At 40.2% G+C, this 22,398-nt stretch overlaps 2 protein-coding genes across 3 annotated transcripts in view; one reads left to right on the top strand and one right to left on the bottom strand.

Moving 5' to 3' along the window:
* Positions 1–9,183, bottom strand: part of ak5 (adenylate kinase 5) — a 46,592-nt gene extending 37,409 nt beyond the window's left edge. For both annotated transcript variants that reach the window (XM_012815332.3, XM_031559908.2), the window contains exons 1-5: positions 8,533–9,183; positions 7,266–7,452; positions 6,480–6,647; positions 5,642–5,814; positions 3,308–3,421 (exon numbers count right to left, since the gene is read on the bottom strand). In XM_012815332.3, the coding sequence (XP_012670786.1) occupies positions 3,308–3,421; positions 5,642–5,814; positions 6,480–6,647; positions 7,266–7,452; positions 8,533–8,592 (702 nt within the window). In that variant the 5' untranslated portion in view covers positions 8,593–9,183. The remainder of the gene's footprint in view (positions 1–3,307; positions 3,422–5,641; positions 5,815–6,479; positions 6,648–7,265; positions 7,453–8,532) is intronic.
* A 1,402-nt stretch (positions 9,184–10,585) lies between these two features.
* pigk (phosphatidylinositol glycan anchor biosynthesis, class K) overlaps positions 10,586–22,398 on the top strand; it is a 29,016-nt gene continuing 17,203 nt past the window's right edge. The window contains exons 1-9 of the mRNA XM_012815389.3: positions 10,586–10,735; positions 13,107–13,160; positions 13,327–13,418; positions 13,964–14,099; positions 14,577–14,688; positions 14,782–14,878; positions 15,912–16,029; positions 16,665–16,775; positions 18,309–18,493. Coding sequence (XP_012670843.1) covers positions 10,649–10,735; positions 13,107–13,160; positions 13,327–13,418; positions 13,964–14,099; positions 14,577–14,688; positions 14,782–14,878; positions 15,912–16,029; positions 16,665–16,775; positions 18,309–18,493 — 992 coding nt within the window. The 5' untranslated portion in view covers positions 10,586–10,648. The remainder of the gene's footprint in view (positions 10,736–13,106; positions 13,161–13,326; positions 13,419–13,963; positions 14,100–14,576; positions 14,689–14,781; positions 14,879–15,911; positions 16,030–16,664; positions 16,776–18,308; positions 18,494–22,398) is intronic.

Below are 22,398 nucleotides of genomic sequence, written 5' to 3' on the forward strand. Positions count from 1 at the left end.
AGCTGTGGTAAGCAATTGTTATTCCCTCTGCTCACAGACTCAAGTCAGCTAATTAGCAGGACTGAACAGGTGGCTGTTGCTTGGTCACTGCACGCAGGAAAAACAGTTATGAAAACTACTATATTGGAAGAAAATTGTGTGTTCTGGCATCAAGATGTAATCCTCTGTCTGCTCTGTTTTAATAGCAAATGTAAATTGAAACTGAAAAAAACTTCACATGCCCCTTTAAACACATACCACACACACACACACACACACACACACACACACACACACACACACACACACACACACACACACACACTCAGCTTGGCTCCTGGAAAGCAGACACAGAACTCCCATGACAGGATGGAACAGGAAATCAACACAGTGCAATGTCATCTCACGTGCAGCATAACCGAAGAACACACCTGAAATGCAGCAGAAACATATTAATCGTGCTGGCGTGTGATAGACAAACTATTTTACCTATTTTACTTGAAGGATTATTATTAAACAAGAAGAGGTATCTGGTGCCCCCCTCTCTTTGTCTTTCTTTCTCTGTTTTTTTATAATGCAAGGTTTTAATGTGTCCTGAGAGCAATGGACCTCATTCTCAAATGCAGTTAAGAAACAGTTAAGAGGAAATCTCTTAACTCCACTTACGAAGTTCCCGGGACAATTCTGGCATTCATGAAAGCTTTCTTATCTGGGATTCGTTTGTAGCTAAGAACAGGATTTAAGAATGCGGAAAAGCAGCCGTGGATAGGCCAGATTGCAGTGCGCCCATGTTCTTAAGGGCTGAATTTGTGAGAAATCGTTGGTGATTGCATTCACAGACATCCTCGGATTTAAAATAATTATAATAATAATAAATACGAGAATATTTGTATCATTAACAATTACGTTTCACATTCATAGCCATGATTCTACGAGGCATCGTGATGTCCTAAAATAAATAACAGCACTACACGAACACTGCAAATGGCAGTGAATAAATAAATAAGCACTAAACTAAATCGCGTGGATATAGCCATAATGGAATAGAATGGACACATATTCTGCAACAGTACCTATGCACCAGTGAAGTTAGGTCTGTGTTTACTGGCCGATGCACCACCTGTGTTCGCTTTCCGTTTTTACATTATTTTGATCAGTCTCAAGTTGCTTTCGCGTTTCCTGTGGATTCTGTTTGCACGCAGCTCTGTAGTTGCATGCCCTTATAAGGAGCTGGCGGGGGGTTTATGTATGCAAATTCAGGTATACGAGAACGCGTGTTCAATTTAAGAATCAGTGCAAAGCTAAGAACACTTTGGTGGTTTAAGAACACATTTCCACGCGTTCATGAATCCATTTCCCTCTATCCATCTCTCTCTTCTCTTCTCTCTCTCTCTCTCCCTCTCTCTCTCTCTATGTGTGTGTCTCCCTCTCTCTCCCCCTCTCTCTCTCTTCTCTCTCTCTCTGTCCGTGTCTACCCCCCTCCCCCCCTCTCTCTCTCTCTCTCTCTCTCTCTGTGTCTACCCCCCCCCCTCTCTCTCTCTCTCTCTGTGTCCCCCCCTCTCTCTCTCTCTTTCTCTCTCTCTCTCTCTCTCTCTCTCCCTCTCTCTCTGTCTGTCTCATGCCCTCCACTTGGATGCCTTGCTGTGTCCCTCAGCACTAATAGGTGTGAAACGAGGAAGGACAAGTGGAGATAGAGGAGATTGCCATCGATGTCACTCATTACGTTTTAGCACTGCATCCAGGCAGCATTCAGGACACAGTTTTGTCACACGCAGCCAGCTTCTTCATTGATATATTTGCTTGCGGTGACCTGCACCAACGTGAGATAAAGGGAAAGTCATATCTCGTATTGCTGTTTCTGGGATAATGGCACGCAGCAGTTACCAGGCAAATGCCAATAAAATCACATCACTTCAGAAGGACTGTCAATCATTTTCTCCACAATAGAAAATTATAGACCCCAGATAGTATGTCTAGCACAGTATGTCTGCATATGAATAGACGGTTAAAAGAGTGAGCTCCTTTTTTTTTTAAAGCTTTGAACAGGAGAGGAGAAAATTGTGAATGCACTGTGCAACATCTTCACTGTGCTAAGACTGAGAATCCTGAGATATCCAGTCATTATTCATTTCACATGAAGAATACTGAACAACAATGTACACTGTTTTTGAGGGACAGTCAACCCTGAACTCAACAGCAGGAAACTCCATTAGTGGAAAATTAGTGTGTGCCTGTGGGATCCCTCAGCATTGCAGACATCCAGTGCCTGGCTCTGGGGAATGTGTTAAGTTAAAGCGGATTTTACTGGATTTCACTGACCTTAATGGAGAGACAATTATCACTGATGCGTGCTCCTGATCTAGAGAATCTGTATAAAGGAAAGCAACCAAGGGGCGAACAGGGATTTTCGAACCTAAACAGATTCATTTGCCCGATGATTGTGTTAAGATTGGACAAGTTCAACAATCACCTCTTCATTACAGCCTTTCAAAGCTTTTCTGTGTCGACAGAGCACGAAGCTAGATAGTGAGCAGCTATTATCTGTTGCTCTGATCATCAACTGAGGTAATTATCCACTTCACTGTGAAGCAAACATCTCACATTACACCCTCAGAATCAACAATTTACACGCTCCCTTCGTCGCGCTTCATGAACAGTACACTAACTACCATGGGATTGTGTACATCATGCCAACTGGCCAGTAAATTGGGAAAAAAAACAGGAAACCACACTTTGCACTTGAGTGATCACTCTTGAGCCTGACTCATGGTAAAATCACACTCCTGTGTGAATGCTCTCTTAACAACTCAGATATGTGTGTGCGACGGAAGTCATCGAGTAGGGCACTGACCGCCATACACACTTGACCCACGTGATTTTGGTCTGGGCACCAATTATGGGGGCTCAAGGCTGCATGGGGGGACTGCTCTGTGTGTGTGTGTGTGTGTGTGTGTGTGTGTGTGCGTGTGCGTGTGCGTGTGCGTGTGCTTGTGCGTGTGCGTGTGCGTGTGCGTGTGTGTGGTGTGTGCTCTGGGGTCACCTGTGCGTATAGTGTTGTGGAATGATGGATCAATCTTACATGCATTTGAAGATCTTGGAACACTTTGCTAGGCCAGTAGATTTGAATGCACATAATCTAGACTGAATTTTGTCATGCAAAAGTAATGATAAAGTTTACATTCAAATTTCTGATGAAGAACTTAGTTTGATTGTGTTAAAAACAAGTCACCATATTAAAACATTTAAACTAAGTGAAAAGAAATAGAAATATAAATTCCTTAATAATAATCAGCACAGCTCTGTATTCCATTACAACCAGGCAGCATACCTGATCTTCAAATGATAGCGCCTGTCCAACATCACGGGGAAAGCCATCGATGACAATTCCAGTGGCATCCGGTATCTTCATAATTTTCTGTTTGATTTCAGTTATAGTTGTCTCCTGTGTGGGAAAGAGAAATTGCTCTGATCAATCATTCAATCAATTATGAAGAATTGATCAATAATTCAACATGACCTTAAGCTTGCGGACCTCATACAAAAACAACCGAGTTGTGGAATATCTGTGCTGCATCTGCTGTGAGTCAACAACTGTTGAACCATATGTCTCCCAAATCTGTGTCACATTTTCTCTCAACTGAGTGTGAAAAGCCTAATAGCTATATTAATATTCAGAATGGAATTCTCTTCTGGGGAAGGTTTTCCAAGACAATGCTGCAAAGTGTCTGTAAGCATGCTTATTCAACTCCAAGCCCTTCGGGAATTGTAATATGCTAAACTGTCAGTTACCAAAATGTGGATTAATTGTAAATTACACTGTACACATGCAAGTTAATAAAAGGTTGAACTGTGGGTATTCTAAATGCAACTAAGATATAACTGAATGTGCAAGCAGGCGAAATGTGCAGACTGAGCTTATTCAGACATAATGTGAACTTTGTTTAATGGGCTAAAATAGCAGTGAGTTAAGAACCCGTCTAAAAATATCTACAACATCAATCATAATTTGCTCAACAGTAACAAACACGGGAAGACAACTCCCATTAACCAAATGTCCTCTTCCTCTGCTAGACAGATGGCTAGATCAGGGCATTTTCCTTCTAAAGCAGACTCGCAAGAGCCTGCACCAACATGGTGATGCTTAAATCTTTCTTAGCCTTTGCATCTATGCATTACGCATAAAATTAAAAGGTATTTCAAAATCATGTTGAAGATCTGTGATGACTTTCTGTAATACTGGGGATAAATTATCAGATCAGATTCGGTGAAATGCTAAAAGCTGAATCAGTGTTGTTATTTATCTCCATCTTGGCTCTTAATCACCTAATCATGCATAAAGAGATACTGAATTTAACTGCTATTGCCAGCCAGCACTGTTTGTCTCCTCCTACAGACATCTCTAATACCACCTCATTTTAAAGTCAGTGGGGATATCTGGAGTACTCTTTAACATGTAATCTCTGCATCTTTCCTTCTCTCATTCGGATGGATTTAGAACTGTAGAATCAGATGGGAGCCAGAAGGCATTCCTATTCTAGGGAGGAAGCAAGGAGCTACAAAAACAATCATTTTGCAAGTGCAATGTGTAAACATACGACATGATACTGTTTGAGAGTCTGAACAAGCTGTCCTTATTGGGTAAAAAACCCACTGACCACTTGTTCAACTCTGTCTCTTTGAGCTCTAACCCTTTCCCTCAATGTCTCAATTACTTCTATCTGATTGTTTTTTCTGTGCTTACAGATTTGGCGTCAGTGGTGTAGATTTAATTTCAACATTGTATGTTAAATGAACAATGACTAAAAGATTAATTAGACATTTTTAGCTCACATATTTCTGTAAGCTAAATCAAGCTCAAGCACTTGTGAAGAATCCATCAGCGTTACCTTCTCACACCACAAGGAAGGTGTCATCTATTATATTAATTAGATTGCTAGGATGTGTTGGATAGGACCTGTTGCACAACGTGTACTGAATTTCAGTCTCTGAATATTCAGAAAACTTTTGACAAATTATAACAAAATATTTGCCTTCCTGCAAACCAAAACATGTGTGGATACGACAACAGCAGCAACAGTGAAATACTAGAGGATTGCCTCACTCTGGTACTAGGTGTCAAACCCTAGATGTCCTAGATTAGTGCATCAACATAGGACTTCCCTTAGACATAAATCTGTCCCTCTGTTTGCCTTCATCACGGATCATAAATCTGTAGTTGCAGTGCCAATTACTATGGGAGGGGTAAATACGCAGACATATTCACGCCCTGCCTATGCCTAAGCCTATGATTGGGCTTTTGTAATGCACTTCCCACAGCTCAGCACTCATAAAAAGTTTGCTTGTTTGAAAACCCGTTGGCTTGTCTTATACTCTACCCTCCTAGGTAAAAGTGAAAGGAAAAGCTTTACTGTCCTCCAGACTGTTTTATGGAGTAATTATTGTGGCTCTGTCACACTATAACAGCAGGTAATGAATATTCTATTTCACATGCCGGCAGATGAAAGTGGTATGCCACGTTCTCTCTCTGCTCTAAACTGACAAGGCCTGCCACCAATGACACAAACCAACACAATCAATGACATCAATCACTCTATTTTGACAAGTTTCATTTTTCATTTTTTATCTGTATTCGTTGACACACATCCTCCTTCTCTCCTCATACCTGCGGGGCCAGCTCCCCATTTGTGATAATCTTTGCAATCAGGCTCCATTTCCTGTTGCTGGTGGCATTGTGAATCATCTTCTTTCTCAGCAGCTCCCCCACGGAGACATACTCAAAGCCGTAGCGCTCGGCGATCTTCAGACTCTGCGTGCCTTTGCCGCTGCCAGGGCCACCTATGAGGAGCAGATGAGATGCCGCTTAGTGCCACACCATGCAGGCTCATTAGGCTGGAATGCATACCGAACACATATACATACAAGTAACTCTTTACTAACTGGTCATCCATACTCTCAAGATTATTGACTGTTACGGAAATGAGAGTCCACCTCGACTGAAACATGAAGTGATGCTAATAACTACATGTATAAAGTTAAATTAATTGCATGACATTGTTGTCAATATGCATCCAACATGCATCTGAAATGGCCTCTTTCCAAGTTAAAAACATATGACATGAAAGAGATCATTTGGAAACACTGTCACATATGGCTCCCACTCATTCACAATCACATCCAAAGGCTCCTTTAGATGCAAAAACAGTGCTTCAAATGGAACTGACTCACACACACACACACACACACACACACACACACACACACACACACACACACACACACACACACACAAACGTGTGCCTTCCACAACATTTATCTTTGTCACTGTGCTTTATTCACTGTCTGCATCTAAATAAGAACTGCCCTGAAAGGGTATCTGTAAGGCTAAGGGCTTATTGATCGTTCTAATTACCCAACAACACTGTGGCATTTTGTTAAAAGAGAGAGAGAGAGAGAGAGAGAGAGAGAGAGAGAGAGATAGATAGAGATGGTGGCGCATTTACCTATGACAAGGATCACTTTGGGGCGAGCCCTGGACGGATCAAACACCTCGTACTCCTCAATGAGCTCCGCTGTTTCAGACAGGTCTGAGTCACTCTCGATGGAGAACTGGTGGATTGGGGGGAGGCGCTCGTACCTCCTATAGGGAAAGTTGGGGCTGTCTGGCAGAACTGGAATGGGGAGCACGACAACACAATGACATATTAATGGAGAGATCAATGAAAACAGATCCAGACCCGCAATGCAGTAAGAGAACGATCTGGCATGTTGAAGCATTGTACATCATCACTGTCTATCTGGATAATTTAATCAAATATTAGCTGTCAAACTGAAACCCCAAAATGTATGAAAAAACACAGGCGGGATACTGGTTAAACTAAACACACAAATGCAGATGTAGCACACACACACACACACACCGTAAAACACATGATATGCAATATAGATAAAACTAAAATATTTTTTTAACCCCAGTAAATCAGACCACATTGACCAATAACAGTTTCTAACTGAAACTAACAGATTTGCCATGCAAATCCATCTGAATGGCTTTCTTTGTAGAGCATCTCCACCTTCATTTCCCTATCTTTTTGCCTGAAGTCTCAGTACAGATTTTATGCTTGGCCATATTTCCTCAACTGATTAAAGTTTCTTCCCTGCATTAGACTGCATTTAGTCCACTGTGCTTCCAGGCAGGAGACTGAGGAGACACTAGTCGTTTGCATGTATATTTGAACCATTATCAAATTTGACAGGCAGATTAGTTTCCCTCTTCCTGTCCTACATACCATTTCGAAAGAAAGACCTCCGTGACTGGCCTCCATTGAGGGGAGGCAAAGACTTCTTCTCTTGTCCTACAAATGTGTCCCATCTGACTTTCTCTGTGCCTCCCAGCTCTCTCACTTTCTTCAGGCAGGTCTCCAGGTAATCGATAGGGTCTTCTGGTCGGTAATACATCAAACCTGTCAGCAGGCTCTGAGTACCCAACAAAGATTTAATGAAAATGAAAACCAAAATAAGTGCATTGATTGTTTTATAGTGCACAGAGAGAGAAAGAGAGAAAGATTAGTAAAACTGCTGTTGTCTTAAGTTCATTTTGTGAGTCTTGCTGAAACCTTTTCAAGCTATATAATCCCCAATTGTTTTTGTTTTCTTGACCTGAGGTGTTTCCAGTGTTCTCATGCATCCTTCCAAGTTGGTCCCCTCCCTCTTTAACTACTAGACCTCTTTTCCACAAATGTCTCTCTGCTATAATAACAATGGAATGGGATCACAGCCAAGAATGTGATATTATACAAGAGATATCAACATCCTAACACAGACCAACACAAGAATCAATATAAATATGTGAAAAGTTGCTGAAATATACACTACCTTATATCCTTTAATAGAACATGCTGTCATTTCACAGTTTCATTCATACATCAACGCTGAACGTAGCTACCATTTATCCACGAATCACTCATCAAATTTCTCGTCACAAATGCTTTCACATTTTTGACAAAGCAGACTTATAATAGACTTCCTCATGAGTGTCCTTTTGATAAATTGACTCATGTAATTTATATGTTTATTTTACAATAACATTGAACAGTGTTGATAAACCGCCTGATAATCAATGTCTGACAGATTATTCATAAGTCTGGAATTAGTAGCCTACTTACTGAGAGCGATTAATTATGGCAATAAAACGGTAAATTAAACATAGACTAAACACAAAACACTACTGGGTAAGTGATAGGTTGTAATGGCAAACAATACAATTATCGTCTACTAACAATAACAATGTATGACCGAAAAAATCTAGCCACATTTATGCACGACATACATAAACAAGTGGATATCGTCGCCTCAAGCATTCTTTGCTGAAGAAAACACCCAAGGATTAAAAATGAATTAAACAAGATGTTTCTAGACAAACGCTGTATTCATTTCAAATTCTATGTCAAAAATATGTCTGGCTTCCATATGCTTAAATATTCATAAAACGAAATATAAATTCTAACTCTTTAGAGAAGTGACGACCCTTCAAACAGTGCATCGGTTACATCTTACCTCAAACAGTTGAGGTATCTCCCTTCTTGAGAGATATTCCTTTGCATCGTTGGTATTCATTGTCGTCTTGACAGATAACAAGAGTCTTTTGATAAAATGTTAGTTAGATAAGATTAAAATACTTTGCGTTTTGGTCTCTGTCAATGTGTTTATGGTTGGAACTCCGCGTAGTCGGAGCTTAAATACATATTCCCTCTGACTGCTGGATTCCAGAAAGCAGTGCTTCTCTCCTTAGCGCGGAACCGGTTGATGTCCATGTGACTTGCTGCTTTCCAACCAACCCCTCAATTCATTCTTATTTAAAAGTCGAACGTCTATATCGTTGGTCTCATTCTGTTCGCTGCAAAAGGGAAAGAGTAATCTACGCGCGATGTCAAGCGCTGCGATGCAGAATGATATAATTAGTCGAGTCCAGAGGGTTGGTTCGTAGCCACATACGCTTTACCTCCAATAAACTGAAGTCCATATATTTCTAAAAGGCAATTTCCCACGGGAGAGAGACACGGAAGTTGTCTTGATTTCCCACCTGATGATTTTGTGACTTTATGTCTGACTCCATGGGGTAAAGCTTACTGTTTATACATTTTAAACAGATAAAATACCACATCATTAATTGGCTGCATCCACCACCCATGAAGCAGGCAGCATCTGTTTCTTCAACATTCTCTTTCGCTGTGATCTGCCCCCCCCCCCCATATACTACAGAAGCCAACTTTGATACATTCTACTGAGGGCTCCGTCTGGCCGCTTTAACTGCTGTTGTGTAGGGTTAATACGCGAAGTTTATGCATTTTTGGCACTCAGTGCTTTCCATTTAATTTAGTTGTGGAAGCCGTTTCACTGCATAATTGAAGTTATCAGAAATAAAACTATTGGTAAGGAATGCCATAGTCATGTATTATTAATTAAGTTTTGTTTTGTTTATTTGTCCCCCTTTTACCTATGAAACTATGAAAGTGCATGAGTGACAAGTTTATCTGTCATCACGACAGGATGGTATCATCAACACTTTAACTATTGTAAGTAGGCTAATCCATTTCTACAGCCAACATTACAGTGGGGTCAGTATTAATAAAATATATAATATTACTGAGCAGAAGAGGAGATAAAATAGGCCTATCTGCAGTGTATCTTACATCTGGAACTATAGATGGAACTCATGCCCCTATTCTAAATAGAATTAAATTACTGTGCAATAGATTTCAATCCATAGCAGTGCGTGGTATGTCATGTACTTTAAGTGCTTTGTCATAGAAGACATTTGTGCATATATGGCCTTCATCTCACCGTCTAAGGACCATCAATATTTACAAACTTGTGAGTGCTGAGTTCTGTGCACAAATAGGCTTACTGAAGGTCATTGTCTGAAATTAATTTAGGCTCCATCTCAAAGTTTGAAGCACCAAACTACAGTTGGGAATTTGAGTCATCAGTGCTAGGATACGGTGGGGGAACATCTTACTTGTTATTGTGATGTGCAGACTTTGGTTCATTGCAAGCCATTGCAAATAGCTAAGATGTACATCCTTTCCAGCTGACAGTTGCTTGTTAAATTATTGAATATATGTATATTGGATATATGTTACTGTCATTGCCTACTTCACACAGATGACCACCATTTTGTCTTGCAGTGTCTTAATAAAATGTATCCATACCAGCAATTTTGGTCATCTTTAGCAGCCTTAGCCAACACAGTCATTGGGGAGTGCGGAACCTTTTTACTTATTCTTTTAAAGGTTTGGTGGGGAATGGATTCTGTATAAATTATAGAATATTATCATTCTGCTGTTGGACCAAGTACCCCTTGTTGGGAAATAATGTAAGTGTTTGGATCTGAAAGCTAAATATAAGGGAGACCCTTTTTATTTATTTTATGATTAATATATTATTAACATATCAATTAAAATATAAAATGTCTAAATAGACTGTTGAGTGTATTTGTGATTGGAATATATATTCATATTATAAAATGGATTAATACTGAATATTTAAATGACAAATAGACGCAACAGTCCTGGACCAGCGCACTTTTATTTTGAAATCTCAGTAGCCAAAATACACTACAGGAAGTGAGGGTGTGTCAACCGGTGATAATAGCTAACCTGCTAGGGAAGAGATGATGAGCAACGCAAAAATATTAGGAATACTCTCAGTTTCTGTCTTGTTACTTTATCTGTCAAGCGCCCAAAGTAATGATGTGGAGGTATGTGTTCTTTTCAATTCTTCTGATAAGGTGTCGCTACATTATGTGCCATTGAATAGCTATGGACATTGTCCTGCTTGATGGCATAATAGCTAACGTTAGCCAGCTGTCTTCTTGGCAGCTGGTCAGCTTCCTATGTACTTGGTGTTTGCCTATGGTTTTAATGTCCCAGTGCATTTTCATTGTCATTCATATTCATCATTGTGGGGTACAGATCATTTTATAGCCCAGAGATTCACCTATGTGATTCAACACTCATTTCTCAACTGTTTGATAAGAGTATGCTACTGACAGCATCTTTGGAAAGCGGGTCAAAGACCAGCCAAAAATCCAGTATCTTGTTCATTTCACGTTTTTAATGTTCATAGAAATGAATGACACAAAAATGTCATCTACTGATTATTTGAAGAAATGTATAGAAGGAACATTTTGAACTGCATGAATCTAGCACAACTCCAAGATTCCAAGACCACCAAAAAATAGATAATTGTCTTTGCCTTGTTGGTAGCCTGCTTTAAAGGAAAATTTTGCAACAATTTTACCGTAAAATAACAGCTTTAAAATAATTTTGGTGGTACACTGACTTGTAATACGGAGAATGGCATCTGTGCCACTGCCACGAGAACTACGTAATGCTTAATGGCACCACCTCACACAACAACTAGACCCATGCGCTAGCTATAAAAGGACGCTAGCACAGTATTCTCTGTATGGACATCATGGCAGAGGCGACGAAGGAACCAAGAAAGATGTGGTTGGAAGATAGGAATAAAAAAAAAAAAGAGAGTAACCAAGCAAGAGACCACACAAGTAACTGAGCAAGTCAGATGCTGAGCTGGCCTTCTTTATGTTGGACTAGTCAGTAATAAGTTATTAGATGAATTGCTATGTTTTGTGTTGTGCTTGAGTGATGTTTGGCATGGCAGTGTGAGGAAAATTGTCGACTTGGTTGTTTTCATCATAAACATCCATGCCAATATTATTTATGAACAAATTACCTTATTGGTGTCATCCCTGTCTCCCGGAGATTTGTAGTTTTTCCAGATGCCCAAAGTCATAAACCTGTCCTGTCTCACACTAGCATCCAAATAAATTAATCTCTTGTCAAAAAGTTGTATCAGTCTTTGTCAATTTCACGCCAGTAATCCTTGGAATTTTGCAACCTTGAAAACCTAACCTAAATTACACTGTCCAGTGTATATTAAGTATGTCGCCAACAGCATTTTATTAGATTAAGTTACTCCACATTCAAATGCTTGGAAAACAATACAGGCTGAACATGTGAGCAGTATTTCAGCTAAATTAAAATGTTATTCTTTTTTTGTTATTCTTTGGTTATGTTCGAGTTCATCTCCGATGACACAATAAATACAACTATGCAGAGACATATTTCTGTAAAATCTTGTGATATTACTCCATTGCTGCCATGTCAGTTTACATGCTTCTTTGGCTTCTGCCGGTTCTATATCATTCAGCTTGTCAACAAATACAAGTGTACACTGTTAATATTATTATTTGTATTATTAGTTGTAGTAGTAACACTAGTAGTATGTAAATATGCCAGACATGAGCGCATGTTCAGACATGTTATGGTCTGAGCACTCTTCAGTCTTTAATGTTTTACTCTTAGAACAAATATTAGGATGGTTGTGCTGAATGACAATCTGGGGCTTATTTATTTATTTATTTATTACAAAAATCATAAACTTTTTCTTTTCTTTACAAATAACTTGATCGAACCAATACCTAAAAGTTGAGTTATTTTATAGTGTTTTCAAACCTATTTATAATTCTCTATAAGATTTGTTGACTGAGGACAAAATATTGCTGTCTTGTCTTGACCCATGCACCACCTGCCTGTTCTGCTAGACATTAGCCAAGTTACTGATCATCATATTTGTAAATGGACAACCTTATGCTACGTGAGTTACGGAATTAAAAGGTAAGTGGACTAAGAATGATATGCATGGTTGACCGGGGCAGTATATTCAGACTCATTTTTGCGGCGTGGATGTTGATTGAAATTGAGCTTGGGGTTAAAGTCAGTCTCCAAATTATAATGAAAGAGATTGGACCAGATGATGGCTCATGAATGCAGGTATCACAATAGAGCAAAGGTATCTGAGAACAGAGACAGTAAATGCAAGTTATATATTTAGTGGAGATGTTAGGCACGACATCATTTCCCTCAAGAAAGCTCCTTGTGACTTTCAGCACAATTTTTCACAATTTTATCTGATAACAGATGTTGTGTTTTTTCCTATCCCCACAACAGCAAGTACCACCGAGTACATTCACAGCTGAAATTGTGTAGGGTTAGCCTGTTTGCACTCCAACTAGCTAAAACCCTTTCCCCCTTGTTGTAATTCAGGGCAGAGCTCGTCAGTTCTTCAGCAGTGGTCATTCCAATAATTGGGCGGTTCTGGTGAGTAGAAAGCCAGTAAGGCTTTCGTTTTCACAATGTCATAGTGTTAACATGGAATACATTTATATATATATATATATATAGTTCTGTGAAATTGTTTGTGTATTTGATGCCATATGAATGCAGTGACTAGTTGTGTCTTTTGTTGTGATATTCTTCCCTTTAGGTGTGCACATCCAGATTCTGGTTTAACTACAGACACGTGGCCAACACTCTCTCAGTGTACAGAAGTGTGAAGAGACTGGGGATCCCAGATAGGTTAATACAGTTTCTTACATTATGATATGTTTATATTAAATAGGAAAAGTAGACTTTAGATTTTACTGTGCATTTCACTTAGTAAGGACTAGTTAGAGGGTTTTCAGGACACATTTTCAGTACTTATACTATGGTTTAAATTGAGGTGTTGATGTTGCATAGTGGCACATGTAAATGGTGTACTGGTGTGTTAGAAGCAAGCTCCTAGTATCATGGCATCCGGCTGATCTTTCCTTTCTGTGCTGTGAGGCAGTTAATCATGGAGCCTTTTTAATAAATTTCAACCTGTCTTAAATGAAATCCCTCTGACCTTTCATTTTCATGGAAGTCTTGTTCCCGGGTGAATATTGATGTGTTCTCTATTATCTGCTTTACCCGTTTCACACACCATCCTGCAAGTTGGTGTATGTGATGGCCACCTTGTGCATTAGTTAAACTCGAAATCATTAGAGACGTGTTGACCACATTGCAGACATCTAAAAGGGCTTCCTCCTGCATGGTGATTCTATTATGAAGCTATTCACACTACTGGTTTTTTTTTTTAGTCACATTGTTCTGATGCTGGCGGATGATATGGCCTGTAACCATAGAAACCCCAAACCAGCCACTGTGTTTAGCCACAAAAACATGGAGTTGAATGTGTATGGCGACGATGTGGAGGTGGATTATCGGGGATATGAGGTGAGGCTACAAGCTGTTCTCACAGCCCTAAATGTGTTGGGGTCACTGCATGTGAAATACTCTCCTAATCAACCTTGATCACTTCCTTTGGGTTTGTTCTTCCTGTTTCCCCTTTTTAATGTAGATTGATTTTGTTATTGTCATCACTGTTGTGTAGACACGTGGTCTCTTTGAATATATTGTTTGAACACATGAGGTCTGTGTTTGAAATGGTTTGCCCTGGCATGACTAAATGATGTTACACTTGTATTGTCAAGATTTATTTAACATTCAAATAAAAAAAAATTACAGTTACCCTTCAACACTACAAACTGCAAACATAAATTACTTCTCCACGTCTAACTGTAATAATAGTTTTTGAATGAAAATCTACATAATAAATGGAATATGTTTAAGGAGTAGATGAAGCATGCTAATTGAGTCCTTGTTCAATACTCTCAATAATTTGGTAGCCATTGTACTTGGTAATTTCTCCAGGTGACGGTGGAGAATTTCCTTAGAGTTCTGACTGGAAGACTGCCACCAAGTACTCCTCGGTCTAAGCGTCTGCTGTCAGACGACCACAGCAACATCTTGATATATTTGACCGGTAAGAATCACAGTCGTGTAATACTGGTAGTACCCATACAGCTGGTCATTGTTAACTCAGTTGCTAACGTGTGGTACTGTGTATTTTTTTAAGGCCATGGAGGAAATGGCTTTTTGAAGTTCCAGGACTCCGAGGAGATCAGTAATGTGGAACTGGCGGATGCTTTTGAGCAGATGTGGCAAAAACGACGGTGAGCTTCTGTTTTGTTCGTGTTTTTTAATTTTTTTTATTTTGCTATTCATTTTTCTCACAGCTTGAATTCCAACAGAAATGAATCCCCTTTTAGACTCCAAGATAGCCTCCAACGCACAATCGGCTGTGGCAATGACGTGGACTTTGCTGAATCTGGGTGCATGTTGACATTTTGGCTACCGGTACTTTGGTACCATTTGTAGTGAGTGTCTGCTAGCTGTTGATTACCGTCAGAACCAAGTCAGATGTTCAAGGCAGATGGCGTGTGGGGGCAACCAAATGGTGGCGATTTCATCGCTGCTCCATTTTAATATTCATTGGATCCATGTGTATGACCAGTGTGCACTTCCCGAATAAGCACCTTGTGGTATCAGTGAAATGTATTTAAGGCCATTTGTTTCTCTGGCCTAAGGGTGTCCTAATACCCTCTTGAACAAGAATAGAAAGGTGTTTTCAAAATGTTTGAGGGTGTTTCAGAAAGTATACTTTGCCAATATTGTTGTTTGCACTGACTACATAAAAAAAAAAAAAAAAAATGATTCCAACGTTGCTTGCTGTCCCTTTAACTTAATTACTTAACCTTAATTTATCAACTTAATGATTATAATGTGTATGAATTAATCCACAATGGACTAATAATACATTATGGGTTTAATTAGCCAGGGCTAACCTTATCTGGGCACTCTGTCTACTTGGGCAGGCTTGGTCATTCAGTGTTTCCAACAGGTTCCTGGTAACAGTAGTGAATGAATTTGAAGCTTGACTCACCCACTTACAACGATAAGGACACCTCTTGGGAGGCTGTGGTATTTCCCCTCTGATTAGACATTGGGTACTCAAAAGGTTCTTTTTGATCTCTGTGGTCACATACAGGGCTCCTGCTGTGGTTGAAAGAGGAAGGAAGCAAACTAATGTGTGTGTGTGTGTGTGTGTGTGTGTGTGTGTGTGTGTGTGTGTGTGTGTGTGTGTGTGTGTGTGTGTGTGTGTGTGTGTGTGTGTGTGTGTGTGCGCACGCTTCCTCTCCTCTCCAGGTACCATGAGCTGCTCTTCATCATAGACACCTGCCAGGGCGCCTCCATGTATGAGAGGTTCTACTCCCCCAACATCATGGCTCTGGCCAGCAGCCAGGTCGGGGAGGACTCGCTCTCGGTAAGGACCCAGCAGTGTGTAAAATACTCTTGGCTAAAACCTTTAACCTTGCAGGAAGACTCCTTGTTTACACCTTGTGTCTATATAATTGGGTCCTTAGACATGTGAATGCAGCAAAATAAACGGTAAGTAGTGTTAAAGAGATTCTTCATTGCATGTTTTACAATTGTAGTGATCAGGCAGCTGCAATGATATTTCACTCTGTCTAGATTAGGCTAAGGAATCAAAACAACGTATTGAGGATATTTTTGTTATTGTTAATTCTTGAATGTGGCAGGGTGTAGACAGCACGTGTTGTATTTTGATCCACTGCTTCAGTTCACTCTTGAGTTTCTGAGATAATTTGCCGTACAGGATACCCTGCCATGAGTGCAATTGTTCCTCTTGTCCCCTGCATTGTGATTGCAAGCTCATTTCTGGTGTTATGAATCATCACAGTGTTTTTTTTTTTTTTTTTTCCCATACATGAAAAATGTAATTTTAAGTGATTTTATAATGTAAGGGAGACATTCTTTATTTAACAACAGCCTTTACAACTGCAAGTGTTTTTGGCCCTGGGGTCATTTAAATATGGCTTACTATAATAATAATCAGAAGTTTGTGTTTTTTCTCCACTCTCTTCTTATTGGTTGTAGCACCAGCCAGACCTGGCTATAGGAGTTCACCTGATGGACAGGTACACCTTTTACCTGCTGGAGTTCCTGGAAGACATCCACCCATCCAGCCAGGCCAACATGAATGACCTGGTGAGGCTTTTTGTGTGTGTGTGTGAGTGTGTTTGTATACCCAGCTGTGTGTGTCTGCTTGTTTGTAAGTGCCTTCATTGATAGCTTCCTGAGGAGCAGCAGGTCAGAACAACAATGGGCATCATAATGAGATTTTTTTTATTAGCACTCTGACAGGTCCTGTGTTATGCCTCCAGTATTCCTCCCAGTCTTGGTCTAGGTCTCCCACATACGCGCAGATAAAAGCCAGAGGCCCCGCCATGCCCACCTCTCAGGACATGCCACTTGAAGGAGAATGGGTGATCTCGCTGTAAGGTCACAGGCCTTTGAAGGACACAGGAGGCATGCTTTTAGTCTGCTCCTCTTAATTTATCTGAGTGGCCTAGAGACCCCTGAGCCAGCATGACTCGCCCCTACTCGGGGATTTGCACCAGGCCCCCCTACCTCTATCCACTCTTTGTGGATGAACGTCGATATTATGGATTTCCTCATGGGACTGAAAAGATTTCTGTTCAGAAAGAGGAGGTAGAGTCGGTCATATCAAAAGCATCTTTCTGCTTTGTTCCCGGTGTTGTCTTTTGGCATGGTAAATGGTATTAAGGTGGCATTAGTGGCTAGTGAATCCAGCAGCTCAGCCTAAGTACACAATGAATTACGTTGAAATATTTTCCCACTGGGCCTTCCACTAAATTACTGTTTTGAGAATTTTGAGGGCTCCTTTATATGAAATATGCTGATGTTCTAGTGCTATAACTGCCTTTTAAATGCCCATCTTATAGGCACGTTATGCTGCTTTTTACCATTCCCATTTTCTGAGGTATGGTTTTGTATCTTGTGCTTGATTGTATATGATGGCAGAAATATGTCTTTGTGGAACCCAAATCTAGTATCATTTTTATTTTTAACAGGGGCCTCTGGTTTGTAAAACTTCTGTTTTATTACACAGATTCAGCCTCTTGCCTATGGAAGAAACATTTGCACAGTGTGACACTATGATAGTGCTCCCTTGCTCTCTGAAAAGTCTTGAACCAGCCAGACTTTAGACTGGTTTTAGACCCTATCAGCAAAGCAGTGCTAGCATACTTCTGACAGTGATTAATAGTTTCATCACGAATATGATTATACCAGTAGTGTGGTGATGGTGCATATTATTAAACTGGAAATGTAATGGATTCACACTTCATGGAAAGGATGTGATTAAGGTTCTGTGGTCCGTTCTGTCAGTTCAACAATAAACACGGTGGTTCGTTTTTCCCTCAGCATGAATGCGAGGCGCCTCCTTTGTCTCACTCAGTCGACACAGGGGGAATTTAAATGGTTCACATTGAATTTTGAAGACGGCATTTTAATTGCTAATGCTTCCCCTTCATTTGCCTCATTACTGGCGTTTAGAAGGCTTGCAGCTGCTGATGCTACCTGCTGAAGGGTTCGGGCGAGGATGGGGGGGCCCATCATCGCTGCATGCTCACCCCAGCAGGTGCCTGTAGGGTGGCATTCATTATTCACTTGGCATGATCTGGCATTTTTGTCTTTGCGCTCGTTTCTGTGTTACAGTTCAAAGTGTGCCCCAAGAGCCAGTGTGTGTCCACTCCAGGCCACCGTACAGACCTGTTCCAAAGAGAGCCTAGCAGCGTGCTCATCACTGACTTCTTCGGCAGCGTCCGCAAGGTGGAGATCACTACGGCAACCATTCATTTACCAGCTGCGGCATCCCCTCTTCCAGAGGAGAAGGAACCAAGGTAAAATATTTACACACACCGATTAGTTTTTACTCCTCTGCCAGTTTAGTAAGTGTGTGAAGGAAAATTGTATTTAGGAGCAGTATAATTGTGAAAAACTGTAGCACTTCTCTCACTTACTCTAGCAGGAAGCAGGAATCAAATGTCATGGTATCCCCAAAAAATTATACTGGAAGTAAAGGTGTCTGAGCTCAGATATGATAATCTTTTTTTAAATAACATGGCAGCAAATTATATTGCTGAATGCTATCTGACTCTGATGGATTTTACCTAAGAACCATGTAATTTATTGCAATGCTCAGTACAGTATAGCTCAGACATTCAATGAAACCCAATAATAATGTCATCATAATGTAATGCCATCTCATCATATAATAGATTGAAATACATTTTCAATTAATATTTCCATATTATGAATCCCTAGATATGTGCTGCCTCATGTAGGAGTAATAGAAACCCAAATACCTCCTGCAGAGGAAACATGTAGGGATGTGGGCCCACAATTCAGTATGTATCACGTTTTTGGGCCACAGTAACACTTTGACTTGTGTTTTTTTTTTTCTCTTAAATATAAAGACATCACCCTTTAAACAATACACTCTTCATTTTGTCTACAGACAATTCAAACTTTCCATTCAGACAATTACATCATGACTGATTAGACCTGGGTTCTGTCTCTATTGTATGAAGAGTGCTTCTTAGCTATGACAACCAAAACAGGGTGCATACTTGGGACATGCTTGGGACAAACAGGGTGCATACTTGGGACATGCAATATTAAATGGGTACTGTCATCACAATCGAATTGTGCCGTAAATACAATAATATAATATATATAATATAATATAATCTATCCATCTCCAAAATATTACACTGTAAAATAACCTATAAATATGACTTTGTAGGGCAAATAAATGTGTAATGTGTTTTCTCAGGAAGTGGATATTTTTTTTGTTTTACCTGTTCAAGAGCTTCTCATGAATATCAACTCAGAATTTGAAGGGGAAAAAAAGGATTTTAGCCAATGGGAGAGCTTTTTAGGGGTACAAACAAAACAATTATTTCTGGGGATTTACATCACATGGTCAAAATCTAGCTACTTGATTGGCCGAAGTTTTGTACAATGACAAAAGTATCAATAACATTTTCAGCGCTCGTACCATCTCACCAGTTTTTTCAATGTGCCTCAACCACCGCTTTCCTTCACCTGCCTTCTCCTTTGCCCTTTTCTTTTACTGTTCTGCCTTCCCATCTTCATTCACAAGCTATCTAGACGAGTTAATAAACGTCTTATTTAAATGTAACAGTAAACTCTCACCATTGCAAGTCATTGGAGCCCATTGCCGAGCCCAGAGAGCAGCCGTTACCAGTGATCTATAGGTTAATGGCATACACTCTTGTCCGTGTGGTAGGCTATGTTTACAATACAGTATGTGACTATTTTTAACTAAAAAGTAAAACAAATAAATCCGTGACAAAGAAGTTTCCCATGACGTTACTTTTGGCGCCCCCATTTGTGTGGTGTCCCTAGGTGCTGCATATGTTGAAAACCCCCTTTTGTGCCATTGATCACCAGTAAAAATAATGAAGAGCATGCAGAATGTTGGTTTCGTGTAACTGAGGCCCCGTGCACACGGAGTCTAGTTTGCCTGAACTCTATTGTATGAAGAGTGCTTCTTAGCTATGACAACCTGTATTTTTTTTGCCTTCCCATTTTCTTATAAACAGGGTGCATACTTGGGATATGCAATATTAAATGGGTACTGTCATCACATAATCGAATTGAACCCGGATTCATTTTCACACATCCACTTTTTAATCGCGTGCACATGAACCCAGCGAATCCGATTGAATCCGCTGTAGCACATCCCCCACGCCTGTTGGTGGCGCTTTAACGGTGCTACAGATAACTGAAGAAAACGGAGAAGAAGACAGGAGCGTGCTAATAAGGTGACATATGACAGTAGTCAAGATCCAACTAGCATCGTTTAGCCTAGCCGCATAGTCTACATTTAATCTGCACAGTAACACATTATGGTGGTTAATAAAATCAGTGGTCAGAGCAGACTGTAGGTTAAGTGAAAAATAATTATATTTTGTATTGATAATAAAGAGTTTAGAACAGTGCAACAAAGCAATGTGCAACATGACATGTCTGAGTTGTTTAAATGCCTGTGCTTTATGAAGATGCTGAGCTTGAGCACGAGAGACCACAATGCAAGTGCTGTGGATCCTGGATGTTTCATGGTTTACAATTGCTTCCAATTTCATGGTTTTATTACTAACAACAAATGTAGGCTATTGTTGAGGGCTTTGTCCTTCACGTACTCTACCTCTGAAGTAACGTTAACGCTAGCTAGTAGCTATCGCTATCGTCTGACAGGACTAAAGCTAACGTAACATTCATCTTAATTACAGACCGTTTTGAAACTTCCGTCTATAATAAAAAATCTTTTCACGTTGCTCATATAGGCTATTGCTGACACTTTTAAAAACTGGTTATGTAAAATGGTCTGATGCAAATGGATTAAACAGTGCTAGATTAAAGTGTGGCTTGTTAATGTCATCCCTTTCCTAACAACATCGATTTAGATAGATAGATAGATAGATACACTTGTATTAATCCCGTTAGGGAAATTCACGTGTAATAGCAGCAAGGTAATAGGAAGAATTTACTTTTAATTTTTTTTTAACTGGCTGCCACAACCATTCCAGTTATTAAATAATGCCGGTCGTGTCGGTTTTTTTCTGGCTGGTCTCAAAAATTATGTCCAACTGGCTAAATAAGACCACGGAAAACTATCCACATGTAGGTAGAGCAGCACACTATCCCAATACAAACAGCTAAGCACAGTAGAAAAATGTAAGTCACGAAAAAAGAGCCACGTCATACATTTAGTTTATGTTGTTGCTGTTATGAAGTGAAGCAGTGGGGTTAATACGGGTTCAGCCTGAGGTTGCGAGGCGATCACGTGGGGCAATGAAATCATCAGATTAGAAAGGGTTTGCGGAGAGGGCGTGCGTACGAACACCAACCCGCGGCCAGATTCGAGTTTACTCACTTTGGACCCCCGATTCGAAGGAGTGCAGTGTGCGGATACAGTGGGTTCGTGTGCACGATAGGGCTATCCGGAGACGTTTCTCTCCGGGTTCAGGCAAACTAGACTTCGTGTGCATGGGGCCTTATTGTAGGCCTACCTATGAGTAGCTGAGCAGTGGTAAGTGGTCAGTGGTAAGTGGCAGACTCAGATTTAAGCAACAACAGAACACCCTCCGTCCTAACACTAAATCCCAGCTATTACTGGAAAGGTTGAGCCTTTGTGCCTGAAATTGCAACTCTGTTTTTTTGGAGTGAAGTTGCTTTCAGTGGAAAAATGCAGGGCTATTGCTGGTTAGATTTCTCTGATCGATCTTAAAGGAGAATTCAGATATAGCCACAACTTCTGTGAAAGACAGAATTACTTTGAATGCCCTAGCCAGCAACTACTAACAGTTAACCAGTGGGGAATCGTTTTTTTTATAGGAATATTTTTGCACCTGGAGGCTACCTGGATCTTGAACTAAGTATTTTACAGTGCTGAAGCTGAATTCACAATCTTGACTATGTCCTTTAAACATGTTAGAGTTAGTGTTTAGCCTTTTAAAGTAACACTATGCAACAATTTGACACTTTTTGAGGTATGGTTTTATAGACAACTAGTTTTGGTACCATCCTCAAATGCATTTTGATAGCATATGGTCATGTGAAGGACAGATAAACACCTGTGTCTTCCCCACTAGCCATCCAGGATATGCCCTATGTAGTTCTGTGTACTGGGCTGGAACACCCTGCAAAAATGGAAGAAAAGCTTTCGCACGCATGAAATTGCCAGCTATACTGCCAAAAGACACCAGTTAGTGTGTTG

The sequence above is a fragment of the Clupea harengus genome, chromosome 22 (assembly GCF_900700415.2).
Source record: "Clupea harengus chromosome 22, Ch_v2.0.2, whole genome shotgun sequence".
NCBI classification, from domain to species: domain Eukaryota; kingdom Metazoa; phylum Chordata; class Actinopteri; order Clupeiformes; family Clupeidae; genus Clupea; species Clupea harengus.